Raw genomic sequence first — 21,502 nt, 5'->3', positions numbered from 1 at the left:
TCCTCCCCAGTCCTGGGGCTTGAACTCAGGGCTTGGGCACTGTCCCTGAGCTTCTCTTGCTCAAGGCTAGCACTCTATCACTTGAGCCACAGTGCCACTTCCAGCTTTTTCTGTTTCTGTGGTACTGAGGAACGGAACCCATGGCTTCATGCATGCTAGATAAACACTCTGCCTCTAAGCCACATGCCCAACCCCTCTGAGCTTCTTTTGTTGAAGGCTAGAGCTCTACCACTTGAGCCACAACTCCACTTTTGGCTTTTTTGGTGGTTATTTGGAGATATTAGTCTCACAGACTTTCCTACCTGGGCTGGCTTCGAACCACAGTCTTCAGATCTCAGCTTCCTGAGTAGCTAGGGTTATAGGTGTGAGTCACTGGTACCCAGCAGCATGAGCTAACTTTTTATTCTGTTGATAGTATCTTCTGATACACAAGTATATATTTTCATGAAGCCCAATTTGTTAACTATTTTTTTCTTTTGATGGTCATTTGATTGTCATTTCTTAGATGGTCATAGCTAAGAAAGTTACTGCCAAATTCAATGTTGTAAAGGTTTTGCCCTGCAGTTTCTTGTAAGAATTTTATAGTTTTAGCTCTTATGTTTAGGTATTTGACCCACTTTGGGTTGTTTTTTTTTGGGGGGGGGGCTTGAACCCAGGGTCTGGGCTCTGTCCCTGAGCTTCTCTGTGGTCAAGGCTAGCACTCTACTACTTGAGCCACAGCACTACTTTTGGCTTTTTCTGTATATGTGGTACTAAGAAATCGAACCCAGGGCTTCATGCATGCTAGGCAAGCACTCTACCACTGAGCCGCATTCCCAGCCATTTGGGTTAATTTTATATATAAGGCTGGTATAAGGTAAGGGTTCAATTTTATTATTCTGCAGGTAGAATATTATCATTATTATCCAATATTCTATTCTGTAGTACCATTTGTGATTTTTTACCCCAAAGCAAATGAGGCTAGGTCTCCAACTCTTTTGCTCTAGAATGAACCAGAATAAATCAAGACTTCAGAAGATTTAGTCTCCCTGTCTATAAATGGGGGGAAGGGTTCCTCTGAGCTCCTTCCCCCCAATTTCCATGCAGTGTTAACATGCAAAGTATATGGATGGCCTCTTCGACTCTGCAGACGTGACCCACTAAGGAAGAGGAAACTTTCCCTCTCCATAGCACACTGCTGTCCTTCTAACACCTGCTCCTCATTTCCATCCCGCCCAAGTGGCAATGTGGTCTGGAGGGGGGCAGAGGAAAGGGGACAAGGCTGCTGGCTACAGAAGAGGGATCTGTGCAAAACTGACAGCACCACCCCCGAGCCATCTGGTGCCCTGGCCCTTGCCGGGAAGGAGTGGGCTGCAGGCAGTAGAAGGGAGAGGCTCAGAGCCATTCCTTCGGCTCCTTCTCCACACCACCCACTTTGGATGCCTGCCTAGGCTTAAAGCTTGCCATTGGGTAGGCTAAGGACTATGGTGGGTTAAACATTCCTGGCTTGGTCTCAGCAGAGTCTTGGACTAGACCAGGAAAGGTTGAGACCTTGCCTATACCTCAGTAGTTTTCTTTACAGGGGATTAGAGCTAGGCACTGGTGGCTCATGCCTGTAATCCCAGCTACTCAGGAGGCTGAGATCTGAGGGTTAAGGTTTGAAGCCAGCCCAGACAGGAAAGTCTGTAAGACTCTTATCTTCAATTAGCCACTAGAAAACCGGAAGTGGTGCTGTGGTTTTAATGGTAGTGCACTAGCCTTGAGCTGAAGAAGTGAGGGACAGCACCCAGGCCCAGAGTTCAAGCCCCACGACCAACAATAAAAAAAAAAAAAGAGGGAAGGTCTCTTGTAGGAAATGAAAGATGTACAAACCCCAAAAAGAGACAACTCCCCTCTCCCAAGTGTTTTCCTGGGTTTCAAACAGGGGAAATTATTTACCTTCTGGAATAATCCACAAAGAAATAGCCTCCAAAAACAGTGAGAGGCGTAGGCCAGTTCTTCTCACTCCTGGTTGTGTACTAACTAGAGTTAGACACTAACCATGGGTCTCTCTCTCTCTCTCTCTACTCATAAACCATATGTGGAAACATTCCATTTTCCATGGTCACATATCCAAAGACCCAGAGAAGTTTCATCAGTGGTCTCAGAGGCTTTGAGAGCCTCTATGTCACTTGAATGGGCCTTTGTCCCCAGATCCCTCCCTCTGTCTAGTGGGAAGCAATGCCTCTTGCTGACATGCCCTGGACACAGCACCCAGACTGCTAGGCCTCCTCAACCAGGGCCATTACCATAGTAGCCATTCCAGGTACATTTCCTACCCAGACAGGATCTCCATATACTCCCCTGTAGCTACTGTCCACAGTTCAACTGTACTAGGAGTGGTAGTAACCTCTTATTCCCCTTGGGCTACATATGGGAAGTAACTGACATGGGAAGGGAGTGATAGAGCTGAGTTTCCTGCCCCCGGGACACCAGGGCACCTGACTTTACACATGTATAGAGCTTCAAGCCAAGCAGTAGTTCAGCTCAGAGACACCAGACCATTTCTAGGAAAGCCTTCTTGGCCAACATCACGTCAAGGTAGCCATGTGGAGAACAGATATGGTCTCTCAGGACAGATATCATATCCAGATGTGTGCACCAAACCTCCCAGCATGTTTTCTCATCACGAGGAAGCATGTCCAGGGAAGGGAATCTGCTCTTCGCCAAGGGACAAAGGGTAATAATGGCTCTAGTTGGAAAATGACCCTCTGCCAACTGCTCAGGAAAATGTGTCAGAGGTTGGTATTCTTTCACAGGAAGAATACCACTGAATTCGGCCTAGAGGTCCCAGTAGAATAGGGCATCCAGCTAGGCTCCGGTGCCTTACACCTCTAATCCTAGCAACTGAGGAGGCTGAGATCTGAGGACTGTGGCTTGAAGCCAACCTAGGCAGAAGAGTCCATGAGACTCTTATCTCTGAAAACTACCAAAAAGCCAGAAGTGGAACTGTGGCTCAAAGGCTAGAGCCCAAGCCTTGAACTTTTAGAAAAGCTCAGGGATAGTACTCTCAGTTCAAGCCCCAAGACCAGCAAATCTGCTACAGAATAGGCAAGGCCAACAATTCCCAAACTGGGTGCCATGGAACAATAGCCTCTAATATACTTCTATTTTTTTTGCCAGTCCTGGGGTTTGAACTCAGGGCCTGGGCACTGTCTCTAGAGCTTCTTTTTTGCTCAAGGCTAGCCACTCTACCCCTTGAGCCACAGTGCCACTTCTGGCTTTTTCTATGGATGGGATACTGAGGAATCGATCCCAGGGCTTCATGCATGCTAGGCAAGCACTCTACCACTAAGCTACCTTCCCAGCCTCCCTAATATGCTTTTTTGAAAGCAAATCTGGGAAAGGCTGCCAACTCCAGCCTTGTCTCAAAGCTCTTAATGCTCCTGAGGATGCTAAAAACCTTCAGATAGCAAAGGAGCATTTCATTTTGTCCAGCCCTGCAGTTGTTTGAAGTATTTGGCTGAGAGTTCTGCTCATTTCCCAAAATACTGTGAGTCTGCAGCAAGTCTAAGGCCCTTTCTTCTCCTGGACCTGAGCCTTAGGCTTCCTCCCAGCACAAAGAGGCAGATGGACTGAGCAGCTCCAAGGCCCTCCTACTCTACTGTTTTTCCAAGCACTGTTAAAGGCTGGCTCTTTTCCCACCTCACTGATGTTCCTGGGCTTGGAGGAGCCTGGAAGCAGAAGTTATAGCATGTGAAGACTGGGTTGCCCACCAGTAGCCTGTGTTTCCATGAATGGTTTCCCATCCACCATCCCAGCAGAGGCTACAGCATGAGTGAGCATTTCAGGGAACCTGGAACCAAAAAGGATGAGACCAGCACAAGAAAGAGATGCCCTACAGAGAGACATGGAGCACCGGATCAAGCCTTCCTATGCATGAGAGATCAGATGCCTCTGCCTTCTAAGGTGGTAGAAACTCACAGAGTGTTTGGGGCTGGGAAGGTGGCTCAGTGGTAAAGTGCTTGCCTAGCATGCATGAGGCCCTGGGTTCGATTCCTCAGTACCACATCCACAGAAAAAGCTGGAAGTGATACTGTGGCTCAAGTGGTAGAGTGCTAGCCTTGAGCAAAACCAAAAGAAGCTCAGGGACAAGTGCTCAGGCCTTGAGTTCAAGCCCCAGGACTGGCAAAAGAAAAGAAAAAAAAAGGAAAGAAAGAAACATACAGAGTGATCTCTGGCCTTCCTCATTCTGCCAACACTTACCTAACTGATCAGGGTAGGAATGTGCCTATTTCTAATCACAGATGCAATAATCACGAGTGTGCACGCCTCCTCAGGAAGCCTCCACACTCTAAGAGCAACTCTAAATGCACTGAGTCATCCCTCCCCACACCGACAGCTCCTTCCTCACAATCTCACACTTATCTCTCTCCCAAACCACACATCCCACACCCACAGTACCTCCCAGCATATATAGACCCTGACCTGTGAACAATTATTCTCACTTAACACTCCCCCCCCCCCACACACACACACACCTCACTTCCCAACATGGTCCAAATGGCTCCAGCTGCTAATAATCCCAGAGGTGCCCATACCAAGTCTCTGTGCCAAACAGAGCCATTCAAAGAGAAATAGAGGCTTTGGAGTTACCCTCACAGGAGCTGGAGGAAGCCAACCAATCTACTGCAGTTGTTTCCAATGAAATGGCCCAACTTAGCCAATGCTTTGGTGCACTCAGCCTCCAGAGCACCAAAGACAGCCTACAAAGGGTTGGTTAGGCAGCCTATGGCAATGCCAATCCCTGGGTGTTCCCTGAGCTCTTCAGCTCAAGGCAAGCACTCTACCACTCGAGCCACAGTGCCACTTTTGGTTTCCTGAGTGGTTTATTGGCAATTGGAGTCTCCCGGTCTTTCCTGCATGGGCTGGCTTTGAACCATGATCCTCAGATCTCAGCCTCCTGAATAGCTAGGATGACAGACGTGAGCTACCAACACCAGGCTGGCTAGCTTCTTTACCACCACAAACTCCTCAGCTAAATGGAACTGAAACCTAGAGAAGGCTTCCCGGAATGCTGCTGAAAAGTGATTTTGGGGGGAGGGGTCTGGCCTAAAACTTGCTCCCAGAATCAGCCTCCTCCTCTCTGAGGCCGAGGGTCAAAGAGAGATGGAGGCCCAAGGTCAGGGAAATTTGTCTCCCTTTAGGCTCTACTGCTACCTAGACACTCTTCAAAGAAGCAACCATTGGTAGAAGTCCACTTGACCCTTTGGCCCTCTTCTTTGTGTGTATATGCCAGTGCTAGGGCTTGAACTTAGGGCCTGGGCATTGTCCCTGAGCTTCTTTGCTCAACACTAGTACTCTACCACTTGACCACAGCTCCATTTCTGGCTTTTCTGGTAGTTCATTGGAGATAAGAGTCTCACAGGTTTTCCTGCCTGGGCTGACTTCAAACTCCAATCTTTAAATCTCAGCCTCCCAGGGCTGGGAAGGTGGCTCAGTGGTAGAGTGCTTGCCTTGCACACAATGAGGCCCTGGGTTTGATTCCTGAGCACCACATACACAGAAAAAGCTGGAAGTGGTGCAGTGGCTCAAGTGGTAGAGCGCTAGCCTTGAGCTGAAGAGCTCAGGGACAGCGCCCAGGCCCAGAGTTCAGGCCCCACAACTGACAATAAATAAAGTAAATAAGTAAATAAATCTCAGCCTCCTAAGTTAGCTAGGATTACAGATGTGAGACTCTAGCTCCTGGTACCAAGGCCTTTTTTCTAGGCCAAACTTGGACCAAGGCAGGGAAAAAAAAAAACAAAAAACCCAAACAGCTACTCTGGGACTCTGCCTAAGTGTTCAGGGTAAAGGAATTCCTTAGGAGCTCTGTAGCCTCTGTGTTTATCAGGAGTGCATTAGATGCTGATGGTGAAGGGAAATGACCATGAAAAGGGAACTGATGGAAGAAGAGAAGGCTATCAAGAGAGGCATGGTAACCAGATGTGGGTAACGTACAGAGCTCACACAGAGTGCTTACCTGGGTGAGATGAGGGTTGGGATTGAATCCACACTGGTTGCATACCTTGCTGTGACACTGGGTACAGGTGTTGAAGTTTGGCTGGCTGGGGGTCGACGTGAGATCCGAGGTCTTGCATATAGGACACAAGGTACTGCTGGGAAGGGGAGCAATCTGGGGAACTGAATAGGGTGACGTGGGGGTGCTGCCTCTGTCCGGTGACACTGAAGGAGACCGGCCTGATCTCTGTGTCCTACTGTCTACCTGCAGTGTCCTGCGGGGACCATCGGCCTCCTGGCCTGCTGGGCCTTGTACCCTTGTCTCTCGGGGACTCTCTCGGCCAGGAGCTGTGGCAGAAGCTTGTTTTAGGGTGGAGGAGGCTGCTCTCTGGCTACTCAGGGGCTCCTTGGGGTCCACTCGCCGAGATACACTGAAATGACATTGAAAAGCCTGTGTTAGACATCCATCTTAGAGAAGCAGTCTGCAGAGGTCTCTACCAGCTGAGGGTGACCCCATCTCAAGCCCCATCATCACCCTCCTTCTGCCCAGTAGTAGTACCCCCCCAACATTTGCTGCACTTTGTGCCAAGTCCTGATAAGTATCTCCCACTTGAACCCCAGCACCAGACCCAATGGTGGATTCTGTCTGACTCAGTAGGTCTAGTGGTGGGGGGAGGGGAATCTGTATTTGTGTGTGTGTGTGTGTGTGTGTGTGTGTGTGTGTGTGTGTGTGTGTGTGTGTACTTGACCTGGGACCTGAACTCAGGGCCTAGGCACTGTCCCTGAGTTTTCTTTTTCTTTTTTGTCGGTCATGGGGTTTGAACTCTAGGCCTGAGTTCTGTCCCTCAGCTCTTCAGCTGAAGGCTAGTGTTCTACCACTTGAGCCACAGCACCACTTCTGGTTTTCTGGTGGTTTATTGGAGATAAGAGTCTCATGGACTTTCCTGCCTGCTGCCTGTGAACCATGATCTTCAGATCTCAGCTTCCTGCATAGCTAGGATTACAGGCATGAGCCACCGGAGACTAGCCTGTCCTTGAGCTTTTTTGCTCAAGGTTAGCACTCTACCACTTGAACCACAGCTCCACTTAGGGCTTTTTGGTGGTTAACTGGAGGTAAGAGTCTCGTGGACTTTCCTTCCCAGACTGACTTTAAACCATGATCCTCAGGTCTTAGCCTCCTGAGTAGCTAGGATTACAGGAGTGAGTCACCAGCACCAGGCTTGAAGTCTGTATTTTTAAAAAGCTCCAAGGTCCCAAGGTCATGTCAATACCTGGGACTATGTGTTCACAAGCAAACTTTCCTTCTGGAACCCTCCAGCTAGCTTAATGCCCAACCAAGTTTATCAAGCTAGAACCAAGTCTTTTTGTTGTTGTTATTTTTGGTGCCAGTCGTAGGGGTTGAACTCAGAGCCTGGGCACTGTCCCTAAGCTTCTTTTGCTCAAGGCTAGCATTCTACCACTGGAGCCACAGTGCCACTTCTGGCTTTTTCTGAGGAATTGAACCCAGGGCTTCATGCACACTAGGCAAGCACTCTACCACTGAGCCCCTTCCCAGCCCCAAGGATGAGGTCTTTATGAAGTCTGGTATTTTTCATGCAAAGCTGTGTGTGATCTGAGATCCAGCCCTTAAGTTAGGTCCAAGATGCCTGATGCCTCACCATCCATCCTAACCTGGCCTAGTGACAGAGGAGCCTGGAAGTAAACACTCATGCTTAAAATCCAGTCCCTTGTATTCCTCCTCCGTTGACCCAATTTCAAGTTCTTTTATGTCAGTTTTCCTCCTTTCCGTTTGAAAGAGGCTAAGCACAAAAAGTGAAAGTCAATGCTTAATATGGCTTCCCGGAACTTCTATACTTTCTTTGGTCTCCTAGCTCCTAGCTACTAGGAGACAAGGCAGGCTTGCTAAGAACTACTTCAGAGGCCCAGCTATACCTATCGGTGGAAAAGCCTGCCCTCATCCCTACTGCCCTAGAACCCCAATCTTTGTAGATAAGGATGCTGCCAGCTGAAGGCCATTGCTTGCCAGAAAGATTCAGGAACCAGCAAGCAGGGCATTTGGCTTTCAGAAGGGAGGTAAGAAATCCACGGAAAGTCAGCCACTGGTGGCTCACGCCTGTAATCCCAGCTACTCAGGAGGCTGAGATATGAGGATCGTGGTTCATAGCCAGTCTGGGCAGAAGAATCCATAAAACTTCTATCTCCAATAAACCACCAGAAAACCAGAAGTGATGCTGTGGCTCAAGTGGTAGAGCGCTCGCCTTGAGCTGAAGAGCTGAGGGACAGTGCCCAGGCCCAGAGTTCAAGCCCCATAACAGAAGAGGAGGAGGAGGAGGAGGAGGAAGAGGAGGAGGAGGAGGAAAAGAAGAAGTCGTCCATGGAAAAACGACCCTTCGAAGATATTCTGTTATCAATCTCCCCTTCTAAGGAATTGAGTAGTGGGGGAGAAACGCACTCATGACTTAATAAAGACTTTTCTGGAAAAGAGAAACACTATTAAACAGCTAACACTCCTTGAAGCAATTATGGATAGCATGCACCTAGCCATTCAATCACAGACCTGCCTCTTTCTTCAGTGAGACATCAAATGTTTGAGTCGAACCCCTACGTATCACCTTTAGAATGAGCTGTAAGGCCCAGGATTATGTCCACACACACTTACAACCTGGGCTCCCTTAATATCTTTCAACAAAGCAATTTCTAAGTATCCTAAATGAATAGTTCCCAAGTGGTTACATTTGTTGTGTTTTCATTTAATTTGTGGCTAGAATTTAAAAAGCAGCCCTTGAACAGCCAGGCACTGGCGGCTCCTGTCTGTAATCCTAGTTATTTAGAAGGCTGAGATATGAAGAACACAGTTCAAAGCCAGCCCAGGCAGGAAAGGTATCTCCAATTAATGACCAAAGAGCCAGAAAAAAAAAGTAGAGCTGTGGCCCAAGTGGTAGAGTGCTAGCCTTGAACAAAAAGAAGTTCAAGGACAGTGCTCAGATCCTGAGTTCAAGCTCTAGGACTTGCACCAAAAAAACAATCAAACAAACAAAAAACCCATACAAATGTCCATATAATGGACTCATGAAGAAGAGCCAAGTTATGGGAGTTACATACCCCAGTTATGTCCACTTCACCTGAGTTTGTTTAGCAACTAAGAAGCTTTAAAAAACATGACTCCAATAATAAGTATTAATTAATTAATTAGTTATGTCAGGCTTTAGGTCATTAACATTTACTGATCCCTGGATTCGTTCCAGGGTCTATGATAGTATTAATGGTCTGAGGACCATATCTCTTACAAGGCAAGTCAGGTTTCCAAGTATTCATTATATTGTTATTCATTACATCATATACATATTTGATAAGCCTTATAGTCTTTATAAACACGTAGTGAATATTTAACTAAAATAAATTTTTAAAAAGTAAATCAGACAGGGATCCAATCCTCTGGGAACCTGCAGGCTAGAGGAGCAACAGATGTACAAACTAATCACTGGAAGGCACAATGCCACAAGTGTCAGCAGAGGCTGAGATATACAAGGTCTGAAAACACGGCTGTTCTTAGCTGGATGCCGGTGGCTCATGCCTGTCATCCTAGCTAACTCAGGAGGCTGAGGTTCACGGTTCAAGGCTAGCCCAGATCTGGGGCTCGTGGCTCAAAGCCAGTCCAGGTAGAAAAGTCCGTGAGACTTCTCTATAAAAAAAAAAACTACTCAGGAAAAGCTAGAAGTGGTGTGCTGTGGCTCACATGGTAGAGCACTAGCCTCAAGCACAAAAAGGCTCAGGGACAGCACTACTCAGGCCCTGAATTTAAGCACCAGGGCAGGCAAAAATAGATCAATAACGAAACAAGATGGCTGTTCTTCCAGAGGTAAAAGGGCAAGTTAGGCAGGTCAAAGCATGCTCGGTGGTAGATATAAGTCTTCATTTCTCAGCCCCTTAGCACAGCTCCCAACAATAGTATGTGTTGAACTACCTGAAGTCTTTGGAAATTTGAAGGGCAAAGGCAACAGAGTCTCTATGGTTTTCCAATAAGAGTGTTTCTGCTCTGTGACAAGGCGAAAAAAGATCATAGAGATTGAGGATAAAGCAACAGCTGAGACTCATGTCCATGAAATAAGAGGGAGAGAAAATACAGCTGGGATATTCTTGACTTTTTTTTAACGGAAATGGAGAATCCAGGGGGGGAATAAAGCCAGTCCAGGGATGAGAAGTATAACAACAAAATGATCACTTTGAGCTGGTTGGACTGAAATGGGTGGGTACGGGTGGGTAGAACATCGTGAAAGGGAGTACAGCTTGCATTTCAATTGATATATTGTAGGGCTGGGATGTAGCTCAGTGGCAAAGCACTTGCCTAGCAAGTTCCGCTACCCAGTGCCAAAAAAGAAAAGACAAAAAAAAAAAAACAAAACAAATAAATAGATAAAAATAAATACTGCACACAATTGAGCTCAACTTATAGCGTTTATATAATGCATAGATATTTTTATCTGAGAGTCAAGGATTTAGTTCACAGGAAATTCTTGGGAAGAAAGATTTCCCCCAGAGCAGTGGTCCAGGAAAGCCTCTAAAGAGTATTAACAGTCGTGGGAACAAAAGAAGATTCCAGAAACAGAGCAGCCAGAGAAAGGAGGCCAAAAAGAAAGGAATTGATAGGGTCAGAGAAGCTCTCGGAATGGAAAACACCCAACAATACTATGAACTATGATAAATCTACACATCTGAAGCCAAGAACTCACAGGAGAAATAGGCTGGTATCTAGTCTCTCTCTCTCTCTCTCTCTCTCTCTCTCTCTCTCTCTCTCTCTCTCTCTCTCTCTCAGCCAGTCCTAGGGCTTGAACTCAGGGCCTAGGCACTGTCCCTGAGCTTCTTTTGCTCAAGGCTAGCACTCTACCACTTGAGCCACCCTACCACGTCTGGCTTTTTCTGTACTGAGGAATTGAACCCAGGGCTTCATGCATGCTAAGCCAAGCTGTCTACCACCAAGCCACACTCCCAGCTCCAGTCCATCTCTGGACCCTCAATGGTAGAGTTTAGGGTTGGTGACTGTGTATACACAGATATCAGGAACAGCCTGAGGTAAGCCTTCTAGGAGGCCTTGCTTCAAAGGCACTCATCAAAGTCTCCACCGAAAGATGGCTACTGGGGTAGGAGAAAGGAAGGAGGAAAGAAAATGAGAGGGAGGTGTCCACACACACCAGAACCCAGTCCCATCCCAATCTTGTGCATTAAGGACGTGCCTCGTCACCACTGAAGCCCCTTTGAAGCCAACACTTTTCCCAGCAGCCTCAGGGTGTCCTGTTTCCCTGAGGAGAGACATAAGGATGATGTGCAAGGTGGGGAAAAGGATCCAGTAATAAAGAAGGAAAGACATGGAAGGAGAGGCCAGCAGAGAAGAAGGGAGGGGGCAGACATGGAAGAGTGGCTCACAGGAGGGCTGGGAAGGTGGCTCAGTGGTAGAGCGCTTGCCTGGCATGTGTGAGGTCCTGGGTTCGATTCCTCAGCACCACATAAGCAGAAAAATAAGCCTGAAATGATGCTGTGGCTCAAGTGGTAGAGTGCTAGCCTTGAGCTGGAGAGCTGAGGGACAGCGCCCAGGCCCAGCGTTCAGGCCCCACGACTGACCAAAAAAAAACAAAAACTCACAGGAGAAACTAAAATGTCCTTAGCTAGAAATAGAAGAGCTCCCAAAAGATGGAAGACATAGAAATTGCCCACTTTCTACCAGTTTTCCTTTCGGCATTAGAGCTATTAACTGGTCAAAAACAATGAGAGACAGACAGACAGACAGAGAGAGAGAGAGAGAGAGCAGTCCTGGGGTTTGAACTCAGGGCCTAGGTGCTGTCCTTGAGCTTTTTTTTTTTTTTGCTCAAGCCTAGCACTTTATCACTTGAACCACAGCTCCCCTTCTGGTTTTTGCGGTGGTTGATTAAAGATAAGAGCCTCATAAACTTTCCTACCCAGGCTGCCTTCCACCTGCGATCCTCAGATCTCAGCCTCCTTGTGTGGCTAAGGTTACAGACATAAATCACCAGCATCCAGCTTCAGAAATAGTATTTTCTGTCAGTCCTGGGGCTTGAACTCAGGGCCTACTGTCCCTGAGCTTCTTTTGCTCAAGGCTAGCACTCTACCACTTGAGCCACAGCGCCACTTTTGTTTTTTTTCTGTTTAGGTAGTTCCGAGGAATCGAACCCAGGGCTTCATACACGCTAGGCAAAGCACTCTACCACTAAGCCACATTCCCAGCCCCCAGAAACAATTGTAGCCTAACACAGGAAGATATCTGGGGAAAATGAGAGCCATCAATCAACTCCTCCCTCTCACCAATCCTGATACACCCATGATCACTACTGAGAGAAATAATCCAGACTGTTTTGTTCAGGAGATGGGCTCCTCTCTGTCAGAAAATGCCAGCAAAACCCTAACAAGATGATCCAGGAGATGCTCCAGGAACTAGGTCCCATTAGTCACCCAAAAGGGACTCAGATACCTGATGCATAGTAGGAAGCAAGATGGAGCCATTCTAGTAGCTAGCTGCTCCCCTCAGGGAGGGTATGATAGGGTTAAAGCAGACTGGGAAGGAAAAGCAAGCAGGGAAGCGTGGAATAGGTTCCAGAGGGAAACCATGCTGTGCTCCACATGGCACTATTCTAGAATATGAACAGTTGAAAGAGAAATGATTCACATTAATAAGCTGTCTTTGTTCAGCAGGAGGAGAGTGAACTTCAGGAGACGGGTTCTCGAAGTCAGAGCAGCTGGAAGAGGTCCCACCACTTCAAACAAGGTTTTGATACATTCATGGATGACCTTTCCGTAATGGGCAATTACAGCTGGACAGATGCTGCGGGAGGACCTTCTCCTTTGTGGCGGTTCTCAGTGGTCTCTACACATTCAAGCAGAGAAGCAGAAAGTATGCAATGGCCAAGGTCTGGCTCCTGGGTCCTAAAGCTCTTTTCTCAAGAGTAAATATCTGGGAAGGTGGCTCCGTGGTAGAGTGTTTGCCTTGCATGCATGAGGCCCTGGGTTCGATTTCTCAGCACCATATAAGCAGAAAAAGCCAGAAGTGGTGCTGTGGTTCAAGTGGTAGAGTGCTAGCCTTGAGCTGAAGAGCTGAGGGACAGCGCCCAGGCCCAGAGTTCAAGATCCACCACAGACAAAAAAAATTCCAGTTTTCATTCATTTCTTATGAAATGTATCTCTAGAACATTTTAGTGATCCATTTGTTCATTTAAAAAACAACCCACAGGAGCTGTATTTATCTGAGCTCTTGAATGTCTTTGTGATCTTTAAATTTGAACAACAGCTTGAATGGATATAAAATTCAACATTCACACATTTTGTTCCCTGAGAATTTTGCAGACATAGCCACTCTTCAGCTCAAGGCTAGCTCTCTACCACTTGAGCCACAGCACCACTTCTGGCTTTCTTTGCTTATGTGGTGCTGAGGAATGGAACCCAGGGCCTCATGCATGCAAGGCAAGCACTCTACCACTGAGCCACCTTCTCAGCCCAGACACTCTGTTTTCTATCACTGATTATTCTGGGTCAGCCTCTTCTATGGATATATTAACTTTTTCCTTTGGTTGCAGTAAATTTTTTTGTTGTTGTTGTTGGTTGTGGGTTTTGAACTCTGGGCCTGGACACTATCCCTCAGCTCTTCAGCTCAAAGCGAGCACTCTACAGCTTGAGCCATGGTGCCACTTCTGGTTTTCTGAGTGGTTTAGTGGAGATAAGAGTTTCATGGACTTTCCTGCTGGGGCTGGCTTTGAACTGTGATCCTCAGATCGCAGCCTCCTGAGTAGCTTGTGATTAAACCAGTGTCTGGCTTAATTCTTTCTTCTTAAAGTTCAGTAACTTAGCCATGCTTTGGGGGTGAATAGTCTATATCTATTTTTCCTGAAGTGTGCCCTTTCAGACAGAAAGTTTATGTGTTCTTTTAATTTAGCAAGCAAATTTTTTCTTTGATCATATCTTTGAATCTTTCTGTGTCTTATTTGTTTTCTTCTCTTCTCTATGGATTATGGGTTTTGAATTTCCTTTGCCTTTCTATGGTTCTGGCTGCTGGCAACTCATAGTTTTCCCACCACTTGCTCTATTTTTGTTCAATTTATTTAGCAACTCTAGCTTCTCCTTTTAGGATGACTTTGCTAACCAGTCCAAGAAGGGGGGTTTTGGTTTTGATCTGTGAATTCTGAGCATTTTGTCCTAATTCTACAGAGGTAAGTTCCTCTTCCAAGGATCGTCCCTCATCCTACATTGGTTTTCTTGAACCCCTAGAAACCATTTTTAATTAATTATATTTTAGATCATGAGAGTTTAAGGTTTTTGTTGTTTTTTTTTGGTCGATCCTGGGGCCTGAACTCTGGGCCTGGGCGCTGTCCCTCAGCTCTTCAGCTGAAGGCTAGTGCTCTACCACTTGAGCTACAGAGCCACTTCTGGCTTTTTCTGCGTATGCGGTGCTGAGGAATCGAACCCAGGGCCTCATGCATGCAAGGCAAGCACTCTACCACTGAGCTACCTTCCCAGCCCAAGTTTAAGTTTTCTCAAAGGTAGCTTTCCGTTTCTTGTTCCAAATTTTTGGTTCATTCCGTCAAGAGCTTAATGAGCAAAAGAGGTGCTTTTCCTTAGCCATAGTTCACCAGGAAATACTTCATAACCCCAAAACAATGCCATTTTTCTCTGGTTCTCCATCTATGCAAGTTCTGGGTATTCTAAAATATGAGCCTCTTTATAAATCTGAGTATAAACCTTAGCTCTTAACTCTGTGGGAAAAGAGATATACACCCATAAACTACTTTTTTTTAAAAAAAATTCAAGAAATATTCAGAATTCCTGAAGCTCATACAGTAACAAACTTCTCACCACGGGTGATTTTGTCCTCTACCAGTGTGTGCCCTTATTACACCAGACTTATCCCTTGATTGTTACTCTTATTCCCCACCCCAACCCCCAACAAGCCCTATCTAAGGTCTGGGAGCTAGCAAAAAATTTATTTCTTTTTTAGGCGGTGGGCTAGTCCTGGGGCTTGAACTCTGGGCCTGGGCACTGTCCCTCAGCTCTTGATTAATTGGAGTGATTAGTTGGTGGTTCATTGGAGATAAGAATCTCATGGACTTTCCTGCCCAGGCTGGCCTTGAACCATGATCCTCAGATCCCAGCGTCCTGAATGGCTAGGATGACAGATATTGAGCCACTGCTGCCAGCTAATGGTTTTATTATTTTTTAACATACATTAATCGTTTATTAGTAAGCAATGTACTTCAATCAACCTCCCTATCTCTGCTGCTCTCTCCCATTCCACTCTTCCTTCTTAAAACAATTTCCACAGGTTTACTTATTCTAGTTTCATACATGCAAACAAACTACAGCACCCATATTCATACACATTTACCTTTTTTTCTTTTTTTTTTTTTTTTTTTTTTTTTTTTTTAAACCTACATGTATTTAGTTTAATACATATATTTATTTTTCTTTTTTAATGGTTTTGTGTAGCTGACATACATTACCTTTTTTTCTTAACCCACCCCTTTGCTGAGCCTCCTGGCTTGTTTTAATTAACTGATAAAACATCATTTGTAATTAGACTAGACTTGTAGGAAATGACCCAGCTTCTTTTAGGTGAATCAGACAGCCATATTCATACCATTCATCTTTGACAAAGTTCTAGTTCAACCAATTACTCACAAATCCCTAGGGGAAGTGATCCAAAAATTGACTTTTTTTCTACCATGCACCCAAAGAGCTAGTTTCTTTTGCTAGATCAGTAGAGGAGAAAATGTGGTAGCTTTGAAGTCATTGTCCTAATATCTTTTTTTCCCCCCACGTATTCATCAAACTTGAATAACAGCTCATCAGCTGTTACTGTTTCCTAAAGGAGACAAGGCAGGTAAGGATTCCTGCTGAGAGCCAAAAGGGCCAGAGGAAGAAGAGAAGACAAGCAGGTGTCTAGGCTAGTCACTACCCAAAGCTGAGAGCCAAGTTAACACCTCTGTGAAAAGTTCTATCTAACCTCCTAGCCTTTCAAGATGGCCCTGATACCTGGCAATGTGGCTTGGTGGTAGAGTGCTTGCCTAGCATGCATGAAGCCCTAGGTTCGGTTCCTCAGTACCACCTAAAACAAAAAAGCCAGAAGTAGTGCTGTGGCTCAAGTGGTAGAGTGCTAGCCTTGAGCAAAAGAAGCTTAGGGACAGTGCCCAGGCCCTGAGTTCAAGCCCCAGGTCTGGAAAAACAAAAGTCCTTAATTTCTAAAACTGGGTCCCTCATTTCTTCTGATATTTCAGGCCAGAGCTATCTTGATTTTTTTTGTTTTATTTTTTATTTTTTTTGCCAGTCCTGGGGCTTGAACTCAGGGCCTGGGCATTGTCCTTAAGCTTCTTTTGTTCAAGGCTAGCACTCTACCACTTGAGCCACAGTGCCACTTCTGGCTTTTTCTGTTGATGTGGTACTAAGGAATCGAACCCAGGACTTCATGCAGACTAGGCAAGCACTCTACCACTAAGCTACATGCCTAGCCCCCAAGGATCCTTTTTTTAGGACACCATAAAGACAGAATCCAAGGGGCTGGGAAGGTGGCTCAATGGTAGAGCGCTTGCCTTGCATGCCTGAGGCCCTGGGTTCGATTCCTCAGTACCACATAAGCAAAAAGAAAAAAGCCGGAAGTGGCGCTGTGGCTCAAGTGGTAGAGCGCTAGCCTTGAGCTGAAGAGCTGAGGGACAGCGCCCAGGCCCAGAGTTCAGGCCCCACGACCGAACCCAAAAAAAAAAAAAAAAAGACAATCCAAGATGCTGATGTTTACCTGGGCATATCACAGTACCTTACTGCACCAAGATCTGTATTTCATTTGAGTCTTGGAATTTTGAGTCTTTCCAGCCTGTAGAGATTAAGCCAGCCTTCAAATGTGACTCCAAGGCAGTAAAGTATCTCTTAAAACTTCCCTAACAGGGTCAGCTTCCTGAGAGGACATCTGGTCAACCAGGTACATTCTTAGCCACAGCTCTATAGCTTTTTGTCAGGAGCCTTGGCCCCAGAGCCCAGCCTTCTGTTCACATTTCCTAGTCTTACCTTCTGGGACTAGTACCATGGCTCCTAAGAGTGGCCAGAAAATCGGATTCAGCCCAAATCACTGAGGTTCCTGCTACAAGCAAATATGTTGGGATACAACATGAGAACAACTGTGGGTTGTGTAGCTTCTCACTTTCCTGATTCAGAAGGAAAGCTCTTAAAGCTAAGAAGTTCTCATCAGGAGTTAGAAGTCATTGTATAAAGCGGATCCCGCTTTTCTCAGGTTCCAGTGACTGCAAAGCCTAGGACTCCAGCCTTTTACCAAAAGGACAGTGCTATGTGTATGTCAGCTATCTTCCAGGCGCTGCTGCAAGGAGGAACTCAAGATAAGACAAGAGAAAACTTCAAGCCTTTATTTTTGATGGTCATGGGGTTTGAACTCAGGGCCTGGGTGCTGTCCCTGAGCCTCTTTGTGTTCAAGGCTAATGCTCTACCACTTGAGCCACAGTGCCACTTCTGCTTTTTGAGTGGTTAATTGAAGAAGAGTCTCATGGAGACTTTTCTGCCTGGCCTCAAACTGCAATCCTCAGATCTCAGCCTCCTGAGTACCTAAGATTACAAGTGTGATCCATCAGGGCCTGGCTGCAAGCCTTTGTGATTATGGACAAAGCAGGCCCTAGCTCTTCAGCCCCTTCCCTCAGAGGGCAAAAACTAGGACTCGAGCCCAGAAACTTCATTAAGTCACTGCCCAGTTTTCAAACCTAATGTAGAAGAGACTTAGTACACAGCCTGCCTACAGAGCCTTCTAGAATGCATCGTCAGCCCACACAGGTAGCTAAGAGCTTATTTTACACCCAACAAGAAAGAAGACAAGCTGGGTGCCGGTGGTTCATGCCTGTAATCCTAGCTTCAGGAGGCTGAGATCGAGGATCAAGGTTCAAAGCCAGCCCCGGCAGGAAAATCCATGAAACTCTTATCTCCAATTAACCACTGGAAAACCGGAAGTGGCGCTGTGGCTCAAGTGGCAGAGCGCTTGCCTTGAGCTAAAGAGCTGAGGGACAGCGCCCAGGCCCAGAGTTAAAGGCCCACGACTGACAAAAAAAAAAAAAAATCAAGAAAGGTGACAAGGAGCTAGGAATGTGGCTCAGTAGTAGAGTGCTTGCCTAGCATGCATGAAGCCCTGGGTTCCATTCCTCAGTACTATATACACAGAAAAAGCCAGAAGTAGCACTGTGGCTCAAGTGGTAGAGTGCTAGCATTGAGCAAAAAAAAAGCTCAGGGACAGTGCCCAGGCCCTGAGTTCAAGGCCCAGGACTGGGGCTTGGACACATTGAAGTACAGGCCAAGAAAGTTTATTAGTAAAGCATAGTAAGGACAGGATAATAGTATACAGCCCAGCCATGCATGTGGTCACATCTGATAACATGGTGTAGGGAGTATTTTAACATCATGGGTATTTATGGTGGAAAAGTAGGTGGAGTTTGCTTAAGTTCACCTTAGGCTGACCGCTCCCCTAATGACTGACACCTAGTCCATTCTGTTATTCTTACTGTTATACTGCTTTATCAACTGGCCTAGAGATATCAAGATTAATCTGCTTCTAAACTTCCTGCAAAAGATTCCTCCATCTCCCCCACTTTACTCTCCCACTCCTTCTTACTGCATTAGAGATGGGTTCTCATTAACCCTCCACACACAAGTACTCATCCTGATACTGGGTGATTAAGGCTTCCTAGTCTTTTTTTTTTTTTTTGCCAGTCCTGGGGCTTGAACTCTGGGCCTGGGCTCTGTCCCTGAGCTCTTCAGCTCAAGGCGAGCGTGCTACCACTTGAGCCACAGTGCCACTTCCTGTTCGCTGGTGGTTTATTAGAGAGAAGAGTCTCATGGACTTTCCTGCCCAGGCTGGCTTTGAACTGCGATCCTCAGATCTCAGCCCCCTGAGTAGCTAGGATTACAGGCATGAGCCACTGGCACCTGGCACCTCAGCTTCTTTGGCTCAAGGCTAGCACTCTACCACTTGAGCCACAGCGCCACTTCTGGCTTTTTCTGTGTATGTGGTATTGAGGAATCGAACCCACGGCTTCATGAATGCTATCCAAGCATTCTACCACTAAGCCACATTCCCAGCCCTCTTAGTCTTGATTTAAGGTCAAAACCTCTTATCCAAGAAGCCATCAACCTTTTTCAGGTGGCTTAAAAATCTGCCTTGACCAACAGAGGCCCTGCCCCAGGTTGGCCACCAGCATATCTCTCTTTCCACCACCCCCTGCTATTCTTCCCCCCCTCCCAGGGTTCAAAGTCTGGGGAGCAAAGTCTCAGGGATACCCGTTTTGATTTTCACATGCTAAGAGCATTAAACTTGCTTTCTTAGGCTTAAATTCCATTAGACAGATATTCTCACAAGTAAGATCTTCTCAGTTTGTGCATCTGGGAGCAGCAATTAAGACCTGAGTGGTGAAGGTGGGGGAAGCATGTGGAGATGCTGTGCATGCATGTACATGTGCATGTGTATGCTGATATGTGCTTGCAAAGGTGAAGTGGTAATGCATTGCCTTCATGTACAAATGGGCATGCGTGTGTCTGTGAGATCCCACTCTCTGCGGCTAGATGCTTGAATAATGCCTAAGACTGGCAAAGAGGCCTGTTTCCCAAGGGAAGGGCAAGAGGCCCCATGCCTAGAGTGCCAGGGCCAGGCTGAGCCAACAGAGGGGCCGAGGCTAGCCCCAGCATGAAGAAGAGTGGTGCCAGGTACACAGTAGGCACTGAGGAAAACATTAGCTCTTGCCTTCCTCTCTTCCTCTGCTGGCTTAACAGCAAGTAGAGTGGGCAGGAAGCCTGAGATTCTGATGCCAAAGTCTCAGAGATGTGGGAAGTAATAAGAAGTCCAGCCAGCAATGCTGGTAGAACTGGATGGTCTATGTTTGACAAGAGAGGAGAGACCAGAGGCTCTGGGAGCCAGGCTTATTCAAAGACCCCCTGGCACAGAGAATCAGGCTGGTGGGGGGGCCCACATAGCCCCACTAAAGGAGTGAGAAGAATATTGTGATCTCAGACTTTGTCCTGTTTTCAAGGTAGAGAAAGTATCTGGGGCAGGTGCTGGGGACCCAGAGATCAGGGTTCCAGAAGACAGAGTAGAGTACCTAGAACAGATGATAGGGTAAATCTAATAATAATAAAAAAAAAAAAAACCTGGGAAGGGGAGAATAAAAGAGAGAAAGAGAGAGAGAGAATATCCTGGTGGCTAACCTGGGGCAGGGCTCTGTTGGTCAAGGCTGATAGGGCTTAATATGGCACCCAGAGCAGCACAAGGGTGCAGCTTCACTGAACATCGAAGCTACAGGGCATCATATAATAGTGTATATATATAATAGAGTATATACACACTCGGTATAGTGATAATATTAAAACCACTGAAACTGTTCACTAAATTAGTTAACTTTGTGCTATGTGATTACCCCCCTCCCCCCGCCCTCAATAAAAATGAGAGGGAGAGACTGAATCCCTGTGCAAAATTGGGGTATGCCTCTCATGGGCTTCAGAGGTCTTTATTTTGTCCCTTCCCTTAGACGGACTCCCCCAAATCCATGAACAAACCTGTAGACATCCTAACTCAACAAGATCCACTCAATACTCCTCACACCCAGGACCCTTTAGACAAGGCTCCAGTTCCTTGCTAACTCAATAACCATGTTACCATCCATCAGGCCTGAATGGTCTAGAGTAGCAATTCAGGCAGACTGCTTCGGCAATGCCCTCCATATAGCCAGGTAACTATCGGCAGAGCTGTGGGCATCTGCTCACACATACCCAGTTCTAATGACCCCACAGGAAGAAGTGTCTACATTAATCAGGCAGCACACCAGCAGCAGGCAGAGATGAGTGAGTCATAGGGGCAAGGATACTTGCCTTAGTCTCCAGGACTAATATAGAACAGGAAAGAAGCAGAGCAGGACCTATGCCCCTAAAGAGTTCCAAGATATTTGTCCTAGCAGCGGAAGAATCCAAACCTACCACAGTTATGTAAACCCAGACCCCAGGTACACCATGAGAGGCAGACATCACCAGGTGCTGGTGGCTCACGCCTGTCATCCTAGCTACTCAGGAGGCTGAGATCTGAGGATCATGGTTCAAAGCCAGCCATGGCAGAAGCAACCATGAGAGACTTTAGTCTCCAATTAAGCACTAAAACAAGCCAGAAGTGGACAGGCAGGTATAGCCAAGTAGGTCAGGCCCATCTACTGATAGAACAGGAGGCTCCGGACATGGCTCTGCAGGGAGCTATGTAGGATGTCAACATTTCTGATGTTTCCCCGACACACAGTGCACCCCCTTTCCTTCCACACAGGAGGACAATCTGTCACTGGTGAGAAGGCAGAATGCACAGAATAGGACATAGGACTGAGTGAGAAATGTAGTCATTTTTATGCCAGGTGTCAGTGGCTCATGCCTGTCATCCTAACTATTCAGGAGGCTGCAATGTGAGGATCATGGTTCAAAACTAGATCAGACAAAAAAAAAAACACGAGAGACTCTTATCTTGTAGACTCACCTG

At 46.6% G+C, this 21,502-nt stretch overlaps 1 protein-coding gene across 1 annotated transcript in view; it reads right to left on the bottom strand.

The window, feature by feature from the left end:
- The window catches only part of Bsn (bassoon presynaptic cytomatrix protein), a 61,463-nt gene that overhangs the window by 21,491 nt on the left and 18,470 nt on the right, over positions 1-21,502 (bottom strand). The window contains exon 2 of the mRNA XM_042665845.1: positions 5,981-6,389. Coding sequence (XP_042521779.1) covers positions 5,981-6,389 — 409 coding nt within the window. The remainder of the gene's footprint in view (positions 1-5,980; positions 6,390-21,502) is intronic.

The sequence above is a fragment of the Dipodomys spectabilis genome, unplaced genomic scaffold (assembly GCF_019054845.1).
Source record: "Dipodomys spectabilis isolate Male_0828 unplaced genomic scaffold, ASM1905484v1 ptg000360l, whole genome shotgun sequence".
Lineage (NCBI taxonomy): Eukaryota > Metazoa > Chordata > Mammalia > Rodentia > Heteromyidae > Dipodomys > Dipodomys spectabilis.
The sequence above is the reverse complement of the archived record's forward strand: the minus strand, read 5'-3'. Positions and strand labels throughout refer to the sequence as shown.